The 18,575-nt window shown below is 36.9% G+C and overlaps 1 protein-coding gene across 1 annotated transcript in view; it reads left to right on the forward strand.

The window, feature by feature from the left end:
- Positions 1–6,353: 6,353 nt before the first annotated feature.
- The window catches only part of LOC121411930 (mothers against decapentaplegic homolog 3-like), an 80,828-nt gene continuing 68,606 nt past the window's right edge, over positions 6,354–18,575 (forward strand). The window contains exon 1 of the mRNA XM_041604839.1: positions 6,354–6,922. Coding sequence (XP_041460773.1) covers positions 6,723–6,922 — 200 coding nt within the window. The 5' untranslated portion in view covers positions 6,354–6,722. The remainder of the gene's footprint in view (positions 6,923–18,575) is intronic.

Genomic DNA, 18,575 nt, shown 5'->3' on the forward strand with positions numbered 1-18,575 from the left:
AGAAAATTTTATATCTGATCTGAAACTGGATAATTTAAGCACGTTTTGAATAAGATCAAGCTGCGTATATCAATAAACATGCGTGTTTTAGAGTTAAACAGAATCTAGACATTCTCAATACATTTCATTTTTCATCATATAAATCAATAATGTGAGCGCCGAGCGCGACCTGAAAATAATATTTGAAATTCCGATATGAAAAGGGTCAATTTAAGCACTATTCAAAGTACTATGTATAGGGAAATTGCGAAGTGGATGTGGATAGCACTTAATAAATTATGGGAGCGCGAAGTGCGAGCTGATATATTATTAATATTTTAACCTAGGATCGGGACATTCTAGGCCTAAGGACATTTTGTCATCATATGAAAATGATGACTATCTTTCTATTACTCTTCCTAAGAGCGATATGAAATGTGTTGATATTTTCTTCTGAGAAGGGACAATTAAGTTATCATGAATTCTTAAATATTTAATTTTATTTCATGATTAGTAATCTAATAAGCCTAATGAGTTAATTTGCTGACAGTGCATGAGGCGTGAAGACTGGATATTTTAAGTTATTTTGTAATTATGAGTAGGATTCGTGGGTTTATATATTTTTAACATTAATATTCTTAACAAACAAATGCGAGCGCAAATCGCGATCCGAAATTTTGATAAACTGTCATAGATGGGGGATTTTAATTAGTTCTTATAGAATTAATATATAGGTATGCATAACTCACCAATCAAAAAACTTATATGCCTCCATTTTTGACAATCGAGACACCTGAAATACACCATAAAACTGACATTTTACAAAGCACTTTAAAAAATGGTAAATCAAACAAAATGTCCGAGCTGAAATATGTTTTGTATTTTGATTTTAAAACTTGATATTTTAAACTACATATCAACCTATTGAGCAAGATATGTATCTAATCGAACAGGCAATGCATGCACGAAACTTTAACAAAGTGACATTAAATATTTAAAAAAATATATTTTCCAAGTATTCCCCTGACCTTATTTTATTAACTCGTCATCCTCCCTTTTTTCCATTTTTTGCTCCGCCAATGGGGGGGGGGACATTGGGCCCCCTGGATCCGCCTATGTTAGTATGTTATGGTGAACACGATGCATATCTAATTTCCAGAAATAAATGCGATCGCGAAGCGCTAGCTGAAAACTTTTATAATGATGACATTTTCAGTTATCAGGTTAGAATATCAAATATTTTCAGCTTGCGCTTCTCGTTCGCATAAATGTTGTAAGGCAGTGGCGTACCGTGGGTCACGGCATGGGGGGGCACCAGAAAAAAATTTGAGTCACTTAGTGAGCGCGCTCAGTTGCCACGTATACTGACCTGATGTTACATTTTAAGGACAGTGCCATTAGATCTCACTGATCAAATAATGCGAGCGCGAAACGCGAGATGAAAATTTTTCATATTTAGACCTGAAACGGGACATCATAAGCAAAGTTTTGTAATCATGATGCGTCCCCGTTTCGCTAAATAAACAATGCGAGCGCGAAGCGCGAGCTGAATCTTTTGTATATATTGACCATAAACAAGGGCATTTTAATGACTTTATTTTAGGAATCCATTAAGAATATACATATCTCACATAGTCATCTAATGCGAGTGCCAAGCGCTTGCTGATTTTGTTAGAATTACATCGATCTAAACACATAAAGCACTTGTAGTCATTGTAATCTAATCAAATTATTGCGAGCACGATCGAAGCGCGAGCTGAAAATTTAGGAAATTTAGACCTGAAGAGCGGTATTCTAAGGCTTGTTTGTACCAATTCATTAAGACCATACATATTTCACTATCCAAATGATGCGAGCGCGAAGCGCGAGTTGAAAATTTTTGATATTCAGATCAGAAATAGGGACATTTTTAAAAGGACTGATTTTAGGAATTCATGAAGAGCAGACATATCTCACCAATCCACTAATGCGAACGTAAGCGCGGACAGGAAATGTTTTATATTAAGACCTTAAAATTAGGCAATCACCTTATGTAGTCATGAAAAAGAAGCATATGTCACTACAAAATTCGATAATAACTCTAAGTGCGAGGAAATATATTCGATGAATATTGATTTGAAACGGGAGGTTTTAGAACAACAGGATTATTCATGTTTATCCCATTAAACAGATAATGCGAGCACCAGCTAAAGGCCCTGAGCAAATTATGTTTCATAAAGTTATGAAAAAAAATTATTCTTATGTTATATAACATAACATAATCATAATATAATATCAACAATAATTTTTTTTCCCACTTTGTTTCTCTTCCTTTCTCCCTCTCTTGCTCCTTTTCCCCGTTTTTTTTTTGCCAGCCGATGGGGGGGGGGGCAGGTGCCCCCATGCCTCCCGTAGTTACGCCTCTGTCGTAAGGTCAGGATGCGTATACAGTGCGTCAAAAAATACACTTTTGAAATGGCTGCCAAATAAAAAGTATATCACTTTGGGGGAAAAGACTTATATATATGGAAAGCCAATAAAGTCATCTTTCAAATGACACCAAAATATTGGAAAACTATTCATGCTTGAGTGAGCACTACCACTTAAACAAATGGTATGAAAATTAGGGTGGACAAGAATCAGCCTTTCGGTTTTTTTCAGTTTTTGAGAAGCGAGTCCCCTGGAATTTGCAAACTTGAGGGTGTTGTGATGAATTATCAATTTAAATTGTTAGAGCAAATTTCATGAAATATCAAATTGAAATTCCATGCATGAGTGAGCGTGATTTGCAATCTTTAGTACAGAATTTTAACTTTATTATGTGGGTCTCAGCAGTGTGTTTATTGGATTTAGGAGAATCGGGGTAAGAAGTGATTTCAGTGGGTGAAGTAAGCTGATGGAAAAAGTGTCAACAGAACGTTTAGCCTCCCTCCTATACGGTCCGTCCCTCCCCCTCATGTTGAGATTGAGACTGATTGCTATTACATGTACGCATTAAGTGCAGAGCGGACTGTCAATTTGATAATAAATTCTGGAAATTAGGTCATTAACTTTTACCTATCAATCATTCAATCAACAATCTGTCAGTAAATCAACTCAATCAATGTGATCAATCAAATATTCAACTTTTTCAATAAATTATCAATCAAACATTCGGCTTTTTCAATAAATCATTTCATAAATCATCAACATTAGTCAAGTTCTTAATAATCATTCAATGGAAAAGAAAGACCCATCAACCATATAAGTCACTTGCATATAATATAATGTTATATTATATTATAATTATGTTATCTTATATTGCATAAGAATTTTGTTTTCATAACTTTATAACACATAATTTGCTTAGGGCCTATTGTTCCCGGTGCTCTACCTTGTCTGTTTAACGAGATAATTTATACACTCCTGTTGAACTAAAACCTCCCGTTTTCAAATCAGTATACACAAAATATATTTCCTTGCACTTCGAGTTATCATTGTTTTATGTAGTGATATGCTTCTTTTTCAAGACTACTTAAAGAGATTGCCCAATTTTAAGGTCTTAATATAAAACATATAGGCCTATGATCATGTCCGTGCTTACGTTCACATCTGTGGATATTGTTTGCTCTCCATGCAGTGGTGTACCGTGGGTCACGGCATGGGGGGGGGGGGCACTCCAGCAAAAATTTCGAGTCACTTAGGGAGCGCGCTCATTTGCCAGGTACTGACCTAATAGAAACATTTTAAGGACATGCAGTGCCCCTGATAGGATGCCCCTCTTCAGGTATGAATTTCCTAAATTTTCAGCGAGTCGCGCTTCGCCCTCGCAATATTTGATTAGTGGTATGCGTATATTATCATAATAAAAGTGTTTCATGTGTTTAGATGTAATTTTAACAAATCAGCAAGCGCTTAATTGGCACTCACATTAGATGACTATGGTGAGATATGCAGTATTCTCTTATTCCTTAAATTAAACGGTTCAATGGGGTTCGGCTCGCGCTTCGCGCTCGCATTGTTAGCGTGACAGGTACGATTACAAAAATTTGATTATAATGTCCCTTTTAGCTCTGAATATAAAAAAAATTTCAGCTCACGCTCGCATTTTGATCTTACGTTGCTCTACTAATCCGTTTAATTTGATGTTGGTTAAGTTTTTTAAAATTGACCATTGGCGGGTTGGACATTTCAAGTAGCCTAACGTCAATGGATGATGTTGCCAATGTTGTAATAATATATAAGCCAAACATTATTATCTTACATTGGCCCAATTAACGGTTTTAATTTATGTTAGCTAGGTGGACATATTAATATTCGCCCAACGTCAATTAATGATGTTGGGCCAATGTTAGAATTTTACAAAGGTCCAACATTAAAATTTGATGTTGGTTTAATGTTGGCTGACCGAGTTAATTGGCGGGTCGGACACAATATCAGTTCAACTTTAATGATGTTGGGCCAAATGCATATCGCTCGACATTTTTGCCGACCTCAGCACAAACTAGCTTTGCTAGCTATCATATGGCGAAGATACTCGCATAGTACGTCAAAAATCAAAACACTAACAAATTCCAAAGTGACTTTTTAATATTTGAAAGGTTATAGGTGAAGGGTTTGAGGAAATCCATTATATCAGTGGCGTAACTACGGGGGGCATGGGGCCCCCCCATCTGCTGGCCCCCCCCCAAAAAAAAAAAAACGGGGAAAAGGAGAAAAAGAGGGAGAAAGGAAGAGAAATGTATAGTGCGAAAGAAGAAATTATTGTTCATTATAATTCTATATTTCATTACAATCATGTTATGTGATATTACATAAGAGACCTTTTTTCATAACTTTATGAAGCATAATTTGCTCAGGGCCTATGTCTTCATTGTTCTTGGTGCTCGTATTGTCTGTTTAACGAGATTTATAATCCCATTGTGCTATAAAACCTTCCGTTTTCAAGTCAACATACACTTACTCGCACTTCGAGTTATTGTTGTTTTGTGTAGTGGCATATGCTTCTTTTTCATAGATAGATAGACAAATTTTATTTTCACACGGTTAAAAAAACCCAGACAGAAACAGAGTCTGATTTGCATTGGGGCCGTGCCATGTATAAAATATACAAAGTAAACGGCATATACATGAATAAAATATAAAACTTAATAGTTTAACCGTAATTCTTATCATGACAACTTGAAGCGATTCCCCCATTCTAATGTCTTCATATCAAACATTTACTGTCCGTGCTCACGTTCGCAATAGTGGATTGGTGAGATGATGAATTCCTAAAATCAGTCCTTATATCCCATTTCTGACCTGAAAATCTCGCGCTTTGCGCTCGCATCATTTGGTTAGTATGGTCTTTCTGAATTCCTAAAAACAAACCTGAGAATGCCCCTCTTCAGGTCTGAATTTCCAAAATTTTCAGCTCGCGCTTCGCGCTCGATATTTGATTTGTGAGATGCGTAAAATGATCATGATTGCAATATGACTACAAAAAGTAATTCATGTGTTTAGATCATAATTCTAACAAAATCAGCAAGCACTTGGCACTCGATAAGATGACTATGGTGAGATATGTATACTCTTAATGGATTCCTTAAAAAGTAGTCCTTAAAATATGCCTGGGGTCGATCAATATATACAAAAATTTCAGCTCGCACTTTGCGCTCGGGTTGTTTGTTTAGCGAGACAGGTACGTATCACGATAACAAACATTTGCTTATAATGTCCCTTTTTAGGTGTGCATACCAACAATTTTAAGCTCGCGCTTCTCGCTCGCATTATTTGATAAGTGGGATACATATCCGTTTGATGGTCAGTATACGTGGCAACTGAGCGCGCTTCGCGCGCTCACTGAATGACTCAAAATTTTTGCTGGTGCCCCCCACTGATCTCTCCCCTAACCGTGACCCACGGTACGCCACTGCATTATATTGATGGATTTTCCTCAAACCTTCACCAAATCTGTTATTTTCTGCTAGTTTTTACAATACATATTTTTTGTCGGGTGACCATCCCCTTTAATCGCGCATCGACGTGATCGTGAGTGAACATGAATGCAATCAATGATCTATCCAGCTCTAGCTCTCGACCATAGGTACCATACTATACTGTACTTTGGCCGAGCTAGCTATCGCTAGCGCTTTTGGACATAGGAGTTCAACAGACATGACGACACAGCTCTACGTCTACGTCTGGCATGGCGCTGGCAAGGCGGAATAATATCATCTTGTTACTATCTTATATATTTTGAAGTTCTCTAACATTAACCAGGGAGCAGTGTCAAGCAATTTAAAATAATGCTATATGGAATGATAATTACAAACATCTATAAGCTAGACCTCATGCAAAATCTAATCCATTAAAGAACTATTTTTTGAAATCCATTATGATGGAAGAACAACAAAGTACGAAGCGTTATAGGGCTGTCCATGCATTGCATGTAATATGCATGCAGCGGCAATAATTTGACAACTGCTCCAGAATTACAGCCCGCCGCCAGGCCAGGTCGGCCAGATCGAGAGCTCGCTGGAGCTAGCTGTCGCCGACGTCCCGATAAACCGGTACGTACGTACGGCCGGAACGTGAGCGAGCGCCCGTGCCATAGCTGTACGGTATTATTGTTATTGCTGCGCTGCGCTTACACGGCACTGGTCCTGCAATGCATGTAATTTGCCAACTGAATGTGACAAGAGATCTTCATTTCTGTGTCAAGTGTGACAGCTAAAATTAATTAGTTAGCACTTCGTCTCATTAAAGACATCTTTGCTCTGATAAAATCTCCAGAAAACAAAATGAACGCGTTGAGCATGCCATTCACGCCACCAATCGTGAAGAGGTTGCTTGGATGGAAGAAGGACAATTCGGAGGACAAATGGTCGGAGAAGGCTGTGAAAAGTTTAGTAAAAAAGCTGAAGAAGTCAGGATGCCTTGAGGAACTTGAGAGAGCTGTTACGACGCAGAACAGCCAAACCAAATGCATTACCATACCTAGGTGAGAAGGGATCTATTTAAAAGAGGGGAATTCACTCTGAGAAAAAAGGTCACACGGGTCATGACATTATTAACTTGTCTAGATCTCTAACGTTATTTTATGGTGGGCCCTGCCCTAAGACTAAGTCTGCGCACCTAGCAGTAACAATTTGAGTTCAGATTTAACATGAATTTCTTCTTATTTCACAAAATCTTTTGGTTAATAATGTTTCTTATATTATTAAGAGTAAGTGTACCATATTTCTCATCATGCTCATTGAAAAATGAAAGAAAATATAGGATTTTCTTGAAAAAACCTCGAGCAGTCATTTTCAGATAGAAAAAAATACTAGGGCCTACCCCATGTCTGCGCACTCATTCACTTTGCACAAGATTCGGGGATTTTGATGACTAAGGCTGCATTTTGAGGCTGTCACATGAAATGCCCTGAATTCATTATTTTTTCCACCATTCTGAGTCAGATTTTTTTATGAATACCTGTCTATGTATTGCATATGTAAAGTTCGTGCTCGTTGCGTATCTTCTTTTAGTATCGAGAAGATACACGGGTGCGCAGACTTGGGAGACCGCGTAGACATGGGGGAACTGACCATACTAAAATACTAGATCTAATACTACCTCGGTCACATTTGCTCTACATGTACTGCTAGTCAAAAACAGCTGTTTTGCCAGCTAAATATAAACATCTACCATAGGTGGTTTGAATAAAAATGAATAAAACGTCTGTTTCCTACTCGCCGTACGGCCACTGTAGTGTAGGCCTAGTCTATCTAGAGCAAATGTGACTGAGGTACTAGTGTTCGTGTTAATAGTAGGAATAACCTTCGTTTCTGGGATTTATTAACAATTTCTGACATTTATCATTGTAGACAGCTGGCAGCCATCTAGACAGGAATAACCATCCTTTCTGGGGATTTATTCAACAATTTCTGACATTTTACTATAATCCCCATTCACCGACGGTAATGTGTTAGTGCGAGCCTGCATGTGTAATCTGGCCCGACAATTCAGAGGACGGGGTTGTCCAGATTTTTTATTTCTTTTAGATTCTAAATGACATTAAATTATCTTGAACGAAGGCCCACTATTTTCGTTTGACTCTAATCTTTCTATCGATACTATAAAAAATCTATAAAATATCGAGAATATACGTTACCGATGAGTTATTCCCTGGGTTATTCCTTATTTTTTAATTTTCTGCCGGAGAGGAAAATATGGCAGCCGTCAACGAGTTGTGCTTTTATCAAGGCTTTTCAATTAAATTTTTGATCTTGGCCAATCAATGAAAAGTTCCGAACACACGCACATCAACATGTACAAGCGCAAAGCTGCGGCACAAATCGCGATAGGTAGTGACTGTTAAATACGTCTGTAAGGATGATGACGTCATCCAAGATGGCAACTAACGTTGACCGACGAAAGGATCGAAGATGACGATGTTTCCATCATTTCAAAGGAATTAGCTGTAACTGGGGTCTAAGGTACGATATTTCTGAATTTCAAACATTTTTTCGTAAATATGGATGTGATTTCTTTTTCATAATGTGACATTTTATGTACAAGAAAACGATCAGAAAATCTGGCTTCCGTTGTTGGATCTAACGTACTGCTAAAATACGTTGTCTGTACGTACGGGCCTCCAAGCTCTTCAGTCTATGTATTGGTGAGTGAGCCAACACAGTTCAGCAGAACAACCAAAATACAGAGACTGAAGCTTTTGGTCTAGCAGCCGTCTGTTTCGAGGAGTTTTTAAACATTTTTTTAGTTTTTGTCTCACCTGCATAGCAGAGTGAGACTATAGGCGCCGCTTTTCCGACGGCAGCGGCGTCAACATCAAATCTTAACCTGAGGTTAAGTTTTTGAAATGACATCATAACTTAAAAAGTATATGGACCTAGTTCATGAAACATGGCCATAAGGTTAATCAAGTATTACTGAACATCCTAACAGAGTTTCATGTCACATGACCAAGGTCAAAGGTCATTTAGGGTCAATGAACTTAGACCATGTTGGAGGAATCAACATCGAAATCTTAACCTGAGGTTAAGTTTTTGAAATGTCATCATAACTTAGAAAATATATGGACCTAGTTCATGAAACTTGGACATAAGGTTAATCAATTATCACTGAACATCCTGCTTGAGTTTTATGTCACATGACTAAGGTCAAAGGTCATTTAGGGTCAATGAACTTTGGCCAAATTGGGGGTATCTGTTGAATTCCCATCATAACTTTGAAAGTTTATGGATCTGATTCATGAAACATGGACATAATAGTAATCAAGCATCACTGAACATTTTGTGCAAGTTTCAGGTCTCATGATTAAGGTAAAAGGTCATTTAGGGTCAATGAACTTTGGCCGATTGGGGGTATCTGTTGAATTACCATCATAACTTTTAAAGTTTATGGATCTGATTCATGAATCTTGGACATAACAGTAATCAAGTATCACTGAACATCCTGTGCGAGTTTCAAGTCACATGATCAAGGTCAAGATCAAGGTCTTGCCTTAAGCACAAAATGTTAAAATAATGGAATTCCACGTGTTCAGGCAGGAATGAAACGTCATTTCACATGACAATGACGAGAAAATAAAAATATTTCATATAATAAAATACAAAAGAAATAGTGAGTGACGTCATCAACTCTCTCATTTGGATGTCACTGGCTTATTCATATAACTATTTTGTTGAAAGTGAGCAAAACTTAAAAATGCCATAATGTAACTTTCTTATTTTACATCCGATTTTGATGAAATTTTCAGTGTTATGCTTGTTGAATTTTTCTCTTTTTATTCAAATCAAGTTTTTGTTGGGGTGGACTTGTCCTTTAATATTTTGCATGATAGTTCTTTTAACACACCTTGATATCGCTGTATAGTTTTATTGGTTTTTCATTGAAGTCTTGCACAAGTTTTGAGACCAATTTCACAAAGAATACCACACATTTTTGACAATATGTAGATTTTTAAATGATTATATCTTCAAGAAATGGTGATTTATTTGTGTTTTGTGTGCATATTCATGGGAAACTGCCTTCCTTCATCTCAAATTATCACATAACTTAATGAATTTAGTGGTAATTTTGACTGAATAATAGCCTGCAGGAAATTAAAAAAGAAAATCAAAATTACAAACCTACAAATACATGAGAAATTTAATAAACAAAGAAGTTCCATATAAAAGAAGAAATTGCCCCTTCCCCTCAAACTCAGGTACAGCAATTGCCCCTCTATGGGAAATAGATCTGCCCATTTGCTGTAATGATACATGGATGTCTAGACTATTCTACTTTTGCCTATAGGGGTGTAAGTTATGAAAATGTGAAGGGTTATTCATTTAATTGTGACTTGTTCTCATTTCTTTATTTCTGCATCAACCTTGTTCAAACTTGGTACAAATGATCATTGGTTGATACCATGTGTGTGTTGATGAGGTCAACGGTCATCTAGAGGTCAAAAGGTCAAAAGATAAGAGGCCATTCAGTCATTTTTTGACAGATTTTGTTTAAATCAATTTTTTGTTTGCATCAATATCGTTCAAACTTGAAACACAAAATCGGTGGGTAATACAATTTTTTGGTTGATGAAGATGATAATTTCTAACGTTATTTAGGGGTCAAAAGGTCACTTTTGTTCATTTTGTTATTTCAAGCTCAATTGTTCAAGCTTTCTAGGGGTCAAAAGTTAACATTCGATACCGGTAGTTTTTTATGTGTATTGTATTCAAATGTATTCAAACTTGGAACAAATTATCAGTGGGTAGTACCACCAGAGGTCAAATGTCATCTACATGTAGGTGTAAAAATGTCAAATGACCTATTTCTGCATTAATTTTGCCCAAACTTGGAACGAAACGATCAGTGGGAAAAATTACATGTGTTCTTGAGGATGGAGAGATCAAAGGTCCTCTAGGGGTCAAAAGGTCATATTGTATGTTTCGTTGATTACAACATCAGGGAAGACTCATGGTTTATAACCGACCTTGTTCAAACAAAGTTTGTAACAGGACAAGTTTTTTAATGTTGAAGAAATTCTTTGTCACGTCTTTTGCAAACCATTAAAAAAGATACATTTTACTTGAAGTTTAACAGTAAAAAATATCCTGCATTGTGTGAATAGTTGAGTTGTTTCATTATTGATGTGATCTAAAAATGTAGATATCGAAATGGAAACAGTTTAAACCCACTGACTCATTTGTAATAGATATGAAAAATCAGTATGGAGGTCAGACATACACTGTCTGAATGCATGTCAACTTTATCAAGCATAACTCTTCACCAGCATCAGATTCATTTGTTAATTCCATCTTATGTGAAAGACAACTAACCAAACAGTATGTAATATTTAAAAAATCCAGTTTAGAATGTCTATGTTTTGTGTAACTGATCTTCAAAGGGGGTCGGACGTACAGTGTGTAAATATTTTGCACAATGTACGTCCGACCCCTTCAAAGTGTACGTCCGACCCCAAATAGATCAGCCTGTAACTAAAACAAGGCAATGCCTATCACAGGCCTCGAAATAGGATTTTTGGGGGGCAAGGCCATTCTTTTGAGGGGCACTTTTTCACTGAGGCCAGGCAGCAGAGGGCACCAAGGCCATACAGAGGGGCACCAAGGCCACTTTTTAAGGGGCATGTAATATATTATTTGTAGGTGTTACATCCTATTACAGTTTCATGTTACATGACCAAGGTCAAAGGTCATTTTTAGGGTCAATGAGCTTAGACCATGTTAGGGGAATCAACATCAAATCTTAACCTGAGGTTAAGTTTCTGAAATGTCATAACTTAGAAAATATATGGACTTGTTCTTTAAACTTGGACATAAGGTCAATTATGTATCACCAAACATCTTGCGTGAGTTTTATGTCACATGACCAAGGTCAAAGGTCATTTAGGGTCAATGAACTTTGGCCGATTTGGGGGTATCTGTTGAATTACAATCAAAACTTTTAAAGTTTTTGGATCTCATTCATGAATAGTAATCAAGTACCACTGAACATCCTGTGCAAGTTTCAGGTCACATCATCAAGGTCAAAGGCCATTTAGGGTCAATGAACTTAGGCCGAATTGTTTTTTTTTGTTGAATTACCATAACTTTGAAAGTATGTTGGTTTAATTCATAAATCTTGGACATAAGAGTAATCAAGTATCACTGAACATCCTGTGCCCATTTTAGGTCACATGACCAAGATCAAAGGTCAATGAACTTTGGCCATAATGGGGGTATATGTTGAATTACCATCATAACTTTGCAAGTTTATTGATCTGACTTTTGAAACTTGGACATAAGAGTAATCAAGTATCCTTGAATATCCTGTGCAAGTTTCAGGTCACATGATCAAGGTCAAGGATCATGTGAGGTCAATGAATTTTGGCCACATTGGGGGTATTTGTTGAATTACCATCCTATCTCTGTAAGTGTATTGGTCTAGTTCATAAAACGTGGAAATAAGAGTAACCAATTGTCACTGAACATCTTGTGCGAGTTTAGTTGTTTTCAAAGTCAGCAATGCTGCTATATTGAATCGCGTGATGCAGATGAGACGGCGAGAGGCATTCCACTTGTTTATGTATTTGACCCGCGGTGAAGCTAGCAGCTGCATGAGTTGGTAGCAAATCGGCATGCAAGTTGAATTGTCCAACTCATCATCATTGGCGTAATTCCCCTAATTTACCTCCATCCACGTCACTTTGTTGTTCACTAGAGCTAGAAACTTCATCATCATTCTTTCCATCTTCAAAATCATCGATTTGAAAATCCAAATCTAGATAAACTTTTGGGTTTTCTTTCATTTCGTGATCAAAGTATTCAGTGACTGTGTGGAGAAAACGTACCCTCATAACAGGTTTTGCATACATGGAGCCTGACGTGGCAGAGCCAATCACATCTCTTGTACACTCATGCACTCATCATATTCGAGTCGATTTAGAGACTGATGCGAGGCATATTTCGTAGAGGCATTTTAACACTTTTTAATTGGCAATTTCCATCTTGTGTATTATTTTCGTTATTTTTGAATGACCAAATGATAATCCGCTAATCCCCACATTATCTTCCACTGATATATGATAAGGCCATATTCACAATAAATATATTTCTCCTTTATGACTTTTAATTTTTCATGTCAACTGCTTCAGCATCAATGAGTAATAGGCAGAATCTATGCTCTTTAATATGAAACTTCATCTTGTCAGTTTCTCTGTAACTTAGAATTATGTTGATAGGTGGTGCTGGTACATACAAAATACATATAGATATTTCATTTATGACTTTCTAGAGTAATTGAAATTGCAATTAACAAAAGTAATTGTAATTGGAAAATTTCTTCAATTACGTTATTGTAATTGAAGAAAATAATTGAGCCCAACCCTGCTAATACATGTAGCATATATTCCTTTTCATGCAATGGTGTGACATTTCACAGTTGGTGGGAAACACTCCTTAACTTCAGCACCTGTAAAATATGGTACACTGTATTTTGGACACATGCCTATTTGCTATTTGAATGCTCAAGTAAGTCAGACATAAATCTTCAACAGTCCCCTGGCATATCACTTTACTGGGCAAATTGTAATGAAACCATCCAAGCTGCTGTGACTCTTATACATGTAGGAAGGAAATGTTTGTGACATGGTTTCCGTTCTGGCTTAATATTGGGAAGAAAAAACACAGCCTGTTGAGGGTGTTGATACAATTCTCCTGTGGCTACTGGCTTTTCCAAAAGTTATAAATATAAGATAAATGAGATTGTGGTGTTGATCACACATTTTGTGTTAGTACAACATGGATATGAGATGGCTTGCCATTATAAAGTTGTGTGATTTGTAAGCTAAGTATAACTATTATTTCTAAACTAACTAATAATTAAAACAATATGCAGCTTGTGCTAGAGCTACATACATAAATAATTACAAGTTAACGCACATGATCTTACCACCTCTTTGTCATTGTCCATGCCACGACCCCTCCCCTATCGCTCTCTCCCATCCTACATCCCTCCTCTTCCTCTCTCTTTCACACACGCTATATTTGTAGGCCTACATACATGTAGTGTAATATGTAAAAATAGAAATCTGCTTTCCTGTCAACCTATACTTTCAAAACATAAATCGCAATTAATAACAACAAAATCATAATATCATTTTAATATTGTTTTCAATCATTTTATGAATGACTTTAAATATTTCTCATGCTCGTGATGAGCACATTCATTTATTTTATAGGTGAGTAACAAACAAAAACAGCAATAATTGACAGTGATAAAAGAATCTTGATTAAAGATTTTAAGTGTAAAACATCATCAAGAGAAGTCTTATGAGAGTTATTTTCAGTGAGTATCTGAATAAAAAAAACAAAAATCCATGCAAATTATAATTGGGGACCCCGTCTCATGAATACGGATGCCCATTATTTGGAAGCCTCGGAAGAAATCTTCCGATGCTTCCAAATAAAGTCGGAATAATCTTTGGATTTCGTAAGGGCGCGATGCGGTGCAAGCTCAAAGGGCTACGCATGCATCACGCTGGTTATTTGCAGTCTACTGCCCTGCCGGTGTAACTTCAGAAGGTTGAATAAACTAGTTATAGGACGGTAGTGAGAACGGCAGACCTTCATTTACATGTATGAGGAGCGCGATCACGCCGGCGCTCCTACCGCACTCCTAAAAAAAAATAACAACAAACAATCGCACTCCTAGAAAAAAAAATAAGGCCTTCACAAAAAGTTCCTGAAATTTCACATTTTACATCTTTATATTCACGAAATAGGCATCTGTTTTCCATAATTCCTTGAAATTATTTTGATTTAGTTGGAATCTACCGAAAAAATGAAGAATATTCACCTTTTTTACCGACTCTGATTTGATTTTAACTTTGGTAAATATTGTAGTCCCATATGTAGCTTTTCATGGTGTTGACCAAGTGTAAAATGATCAATAACATTAACAATAAAAAGATCAATGATCGTTTTCAGTTAATATTGCAACACCATGGAAGTCTACATGTGGGACTGCAATATTTACTGAGTGTAAAATCAAATCAGAGTCGGGAAAGAGGTGAATATTCTTCATTTTTCTTATAGTTTTGAACTAAATAAAAAAAAATTCAAAGAATTATGGAAAATAGATGGCCATTTCATGGATTTAAAGATGCAAAATGTGAAATTTTAGCAATTTTTTGTACAGAATGATATTTTGTAAACGTATTGACCCAGGCCTAGTTTCACCACAGATTAATTAATAGCTACATGTACACTGCTATTGCATTTACAAGTTATAGAAAAATCTACAAGTTATCATACATGTATTGTATTGAATTGAATTGAGCTCCTCAAGGAGAGCGATTATGAGGAGCTCAATTGAGCTCCTCAAAAAAATAAGGAGAGAGATTCATTGAGCTCCACGAAATTATAAACGTGAACGACTGGAATGGTGTCTTTGCTAGCATCCTTATCACCATCTCCTTAACTGTTTTTGACAGTTTTTCAGAACCATTGCTACGGGAGTGCTCACAGTGGGATCACATGTTGAACATGAAATTTGAACCACAGTGTAGGCATTGTACACACTGTGGAGTAGGGTGCAAAACACTCATGTGAGCGAAGAATGCTCCCCAAAGACTGGTTGTGTCCCCACTTATGCTTTAACTAGTTAAACAAGACAAAGTTTTTGTAAAGCACATCCTGAGTGGCTTTCCAAACTTTTTTGTCAGAACACTTCCTAGACAGCTTCTAGCATTCCCATTATACATTAAACTAGTTTCTACTAAACTGGTTTCCACTAAACTAGTTTTGGGACTGTAATGAGAACGGGGTCTTAGTCTCTTTCTGTTAAAAGCGATTTACAGGAAAACATCAGCTAGAAATATTAATAACTTCAAGATGTTCTCAACACTTGGAAAAATGAAATTTACTCTGAAATTTTTGGCTATCCACTGCAGACATTATCAATGATATGGCCTGATCTGACTGTTGATAATGATGTAATGTTGAATGGTCATTTGACTGACTGCAATAGTTTTAATTAATTGACTGTATTTTAGAGCAGCTACATACATGCAGAGTCTGATAAGTTTGATTTTTTTTATTAATATGTAATAAATTATGTGAATTTACATATAAGATATGATAACAGCTGAGACAGATTATGTACCGTCTGTGTTTGATTACTTTACCTGTGAAAGAGCAGGGAAGATAATTGTTGGGGGTGTCGTTATGCTACCATTGTGGAGCCAGTATCAGTGTTTCAAATGATGTTTCAGAACACCTATTGCAAACGCGGTTATGGGAGTGCTGTTTATGCTTCATTTTCAGCGGTGAATCGCAATCTGCAGCTGACTTTGCATCGTAATTTTCATTGAGCACGAAAGCGAGGTCAAGTTGGGCACCCATTTTTGAAATTTTTTTTCCGAGTGTTATGGTTGACTGTAATTTGAACTTCAAGACGTTTCCGATCATTTAGTAATTGTATGGAGCTACTTGACATAGCAATATAATTTCTACCATGATGAGGATAGTGAGAGAAAATAAAGTATATACCAGGGGTGATATTCCTCCGGTTTGACTTGAATTTCTGATTTTTTTTTTCCAGCAAGGCATACAATTTTTCCATCATTTTAGCCCAAATTTGAAAATCTAAGATTTTTTCAGATTTTTTTTCTGATTTGGAATGTTTAGCGCTACCATACATATTGCACCGCGTGGCTGTAATTTCAACACCGCAGTGATTCCGACCGTACCACTGAGCTAGCTGAATGCGTGCCCGCGCTATCCGGGCTGCCACAGCCGGGCTCTAGCGGGTGCATGTAGAGCAGCTAGCATCTTGGAACGTGTGTGCAAATGTTTTAGCATCGTCTTCGTATTCATGAACACTTGCATGACTTACAAAAGAGGATCACTGTTGCATGCCTTGTGACGGAATTCACTTAATTGATGGACTTTTTGTTCTGGATTTCTTCAGCACTAATTTTCTTTTTGGATTATTATTTCGCCAAATTGGATAGATCTACAGTGAATCTTTGTTGGACCTGTGATTTTTTGACTTAGGGATCCAAATGTCGTAAAGTTTACATGCAAGACTCTCTTATGACACCTAACTCCGCAACCGTAAATCACTTTTCAACCAACTTGGATGGTAGATGGACTCGGGGGACCTGCATGCTATGCTGCAGTCGGAGGTCACATGGTAAGGTCAAAGGTCATTTTCAGGTCAACGTTAAAGTTTACATGCAAGACTTTCTTAATCTTATGACACCTAACCCCGCAACTGTAAGTCACTATTCAACCAAACTTGGATGGTAGATGGACTTGGGGGACCTGCATGTTAAGCTGCAGTTGGAGGTCACATGATAAGATCAAAGGTTATTTTCAGGTCAACATTAAAGTTTACGTGCAAGTCTCTTATGACAAGTGTTATTCCATCCCAGTCATTTCACAATGAAGTTTTGATACAATTCTGTTGCGTACCCAAAAGGTTGCAAATCACGATATTTCTGGTTATTTTCAGAAGTGGGCAAGACACAAAATTGCTTTGCCTTGTTTGTTATAGATCTAGATCTTGTGATATTTTGGTTATCTAGACTAGATCTAGAAGCCCAAATTTTCCCCTCCAGGTGTGCACAAAATTGCACCATTTAAAGTCCCAAAATACACAAGTCCCTAGGTGGGATGGGGGATACCCCCCTCCCACCCCCCTTTCTCTTCGCTCCCTTGCTTAAGTGCCTATTTTTCTTTCCAAGAGTGAATATCATCCCTGATATACAAAAAGAAAATAATAAGACATCAATTTGGTTTTGCTACTGCAGGGCTTCTGGTTCAGCGACGTCTCCTCTTCATATTGTTCCGTTTTTGTCTCACCTGCATAGCAGAGTGAGACTATAGGCGCCGCTTTTCTGACAGTGGCGGCGGCGGCGTCAACATCAAATCTTAACCTGAGGTTAAGTTTTTGAAATGACATAACTTAGAAAGTATATGGACCTAGTTCATGAAACTTGGCCATAAGGTTAATCAAGTATTACTAAAGATCCTATTAGTTTCATGTCACATGACCAAGGTCAAAGGTCATTTTGGGTCAATGAACTTAGATCATGTTGGGGGAATCAACATCAAAATCTTAACCTGAGGTTAAGTTTTTGAAATATCATCATAACTGAGAAAATATATGGACCTAGTTCATTAAACTTGGACATAAGGTTTATCAAGTATCACCAAACATCCTGCATGAGTTTCATGTCACATGACCAAGATCAAAGGTCATTTAGGGTCAATGAACTTTGGCTGATTTGGGGGTATCTGTTGAATTACAATCAAAACTTTAAAAGTTTTTGGATGTGATTCATAACTTTAAAAGTATGTTGGTCTAGTTCATAAAACTTGGACATAAGAGTAATCTAGTATCACTGAACATACTGTGCTCATTTTAGGTCACATGACCAAGGTCAAAGGTCAATGAACTTTGGCCATAATGGGGGTATCTGTTGAACTACCATCATAACTTTGCAAGTTTATTGATCTGACTTTTGAAACTTGGACATAAGAGTAATCAAGTATCACTGAATATCCTGTGCGAGTTTCAGGTCACATGATCAAGGTCAAAGGTCATGTGAGGTCAATGAACTTTGGCCACATTGGGGATATTTGTTGAATTACCATCCT

Source organism: Lytechinus variegatus, chromosome 3, assembly GCF_018143015.1.
Source record: "Lytechinus variegatus isolate NC3 chromosome 3, Lvar_3.0, whole genome shotgun sequence".
NCBI lineage: Eukaryota > Metazoa > Echinodermata > Echinoidea > Temnopleuroida > Toxopneustidae > Lytechinus > Lytechinus variegatus.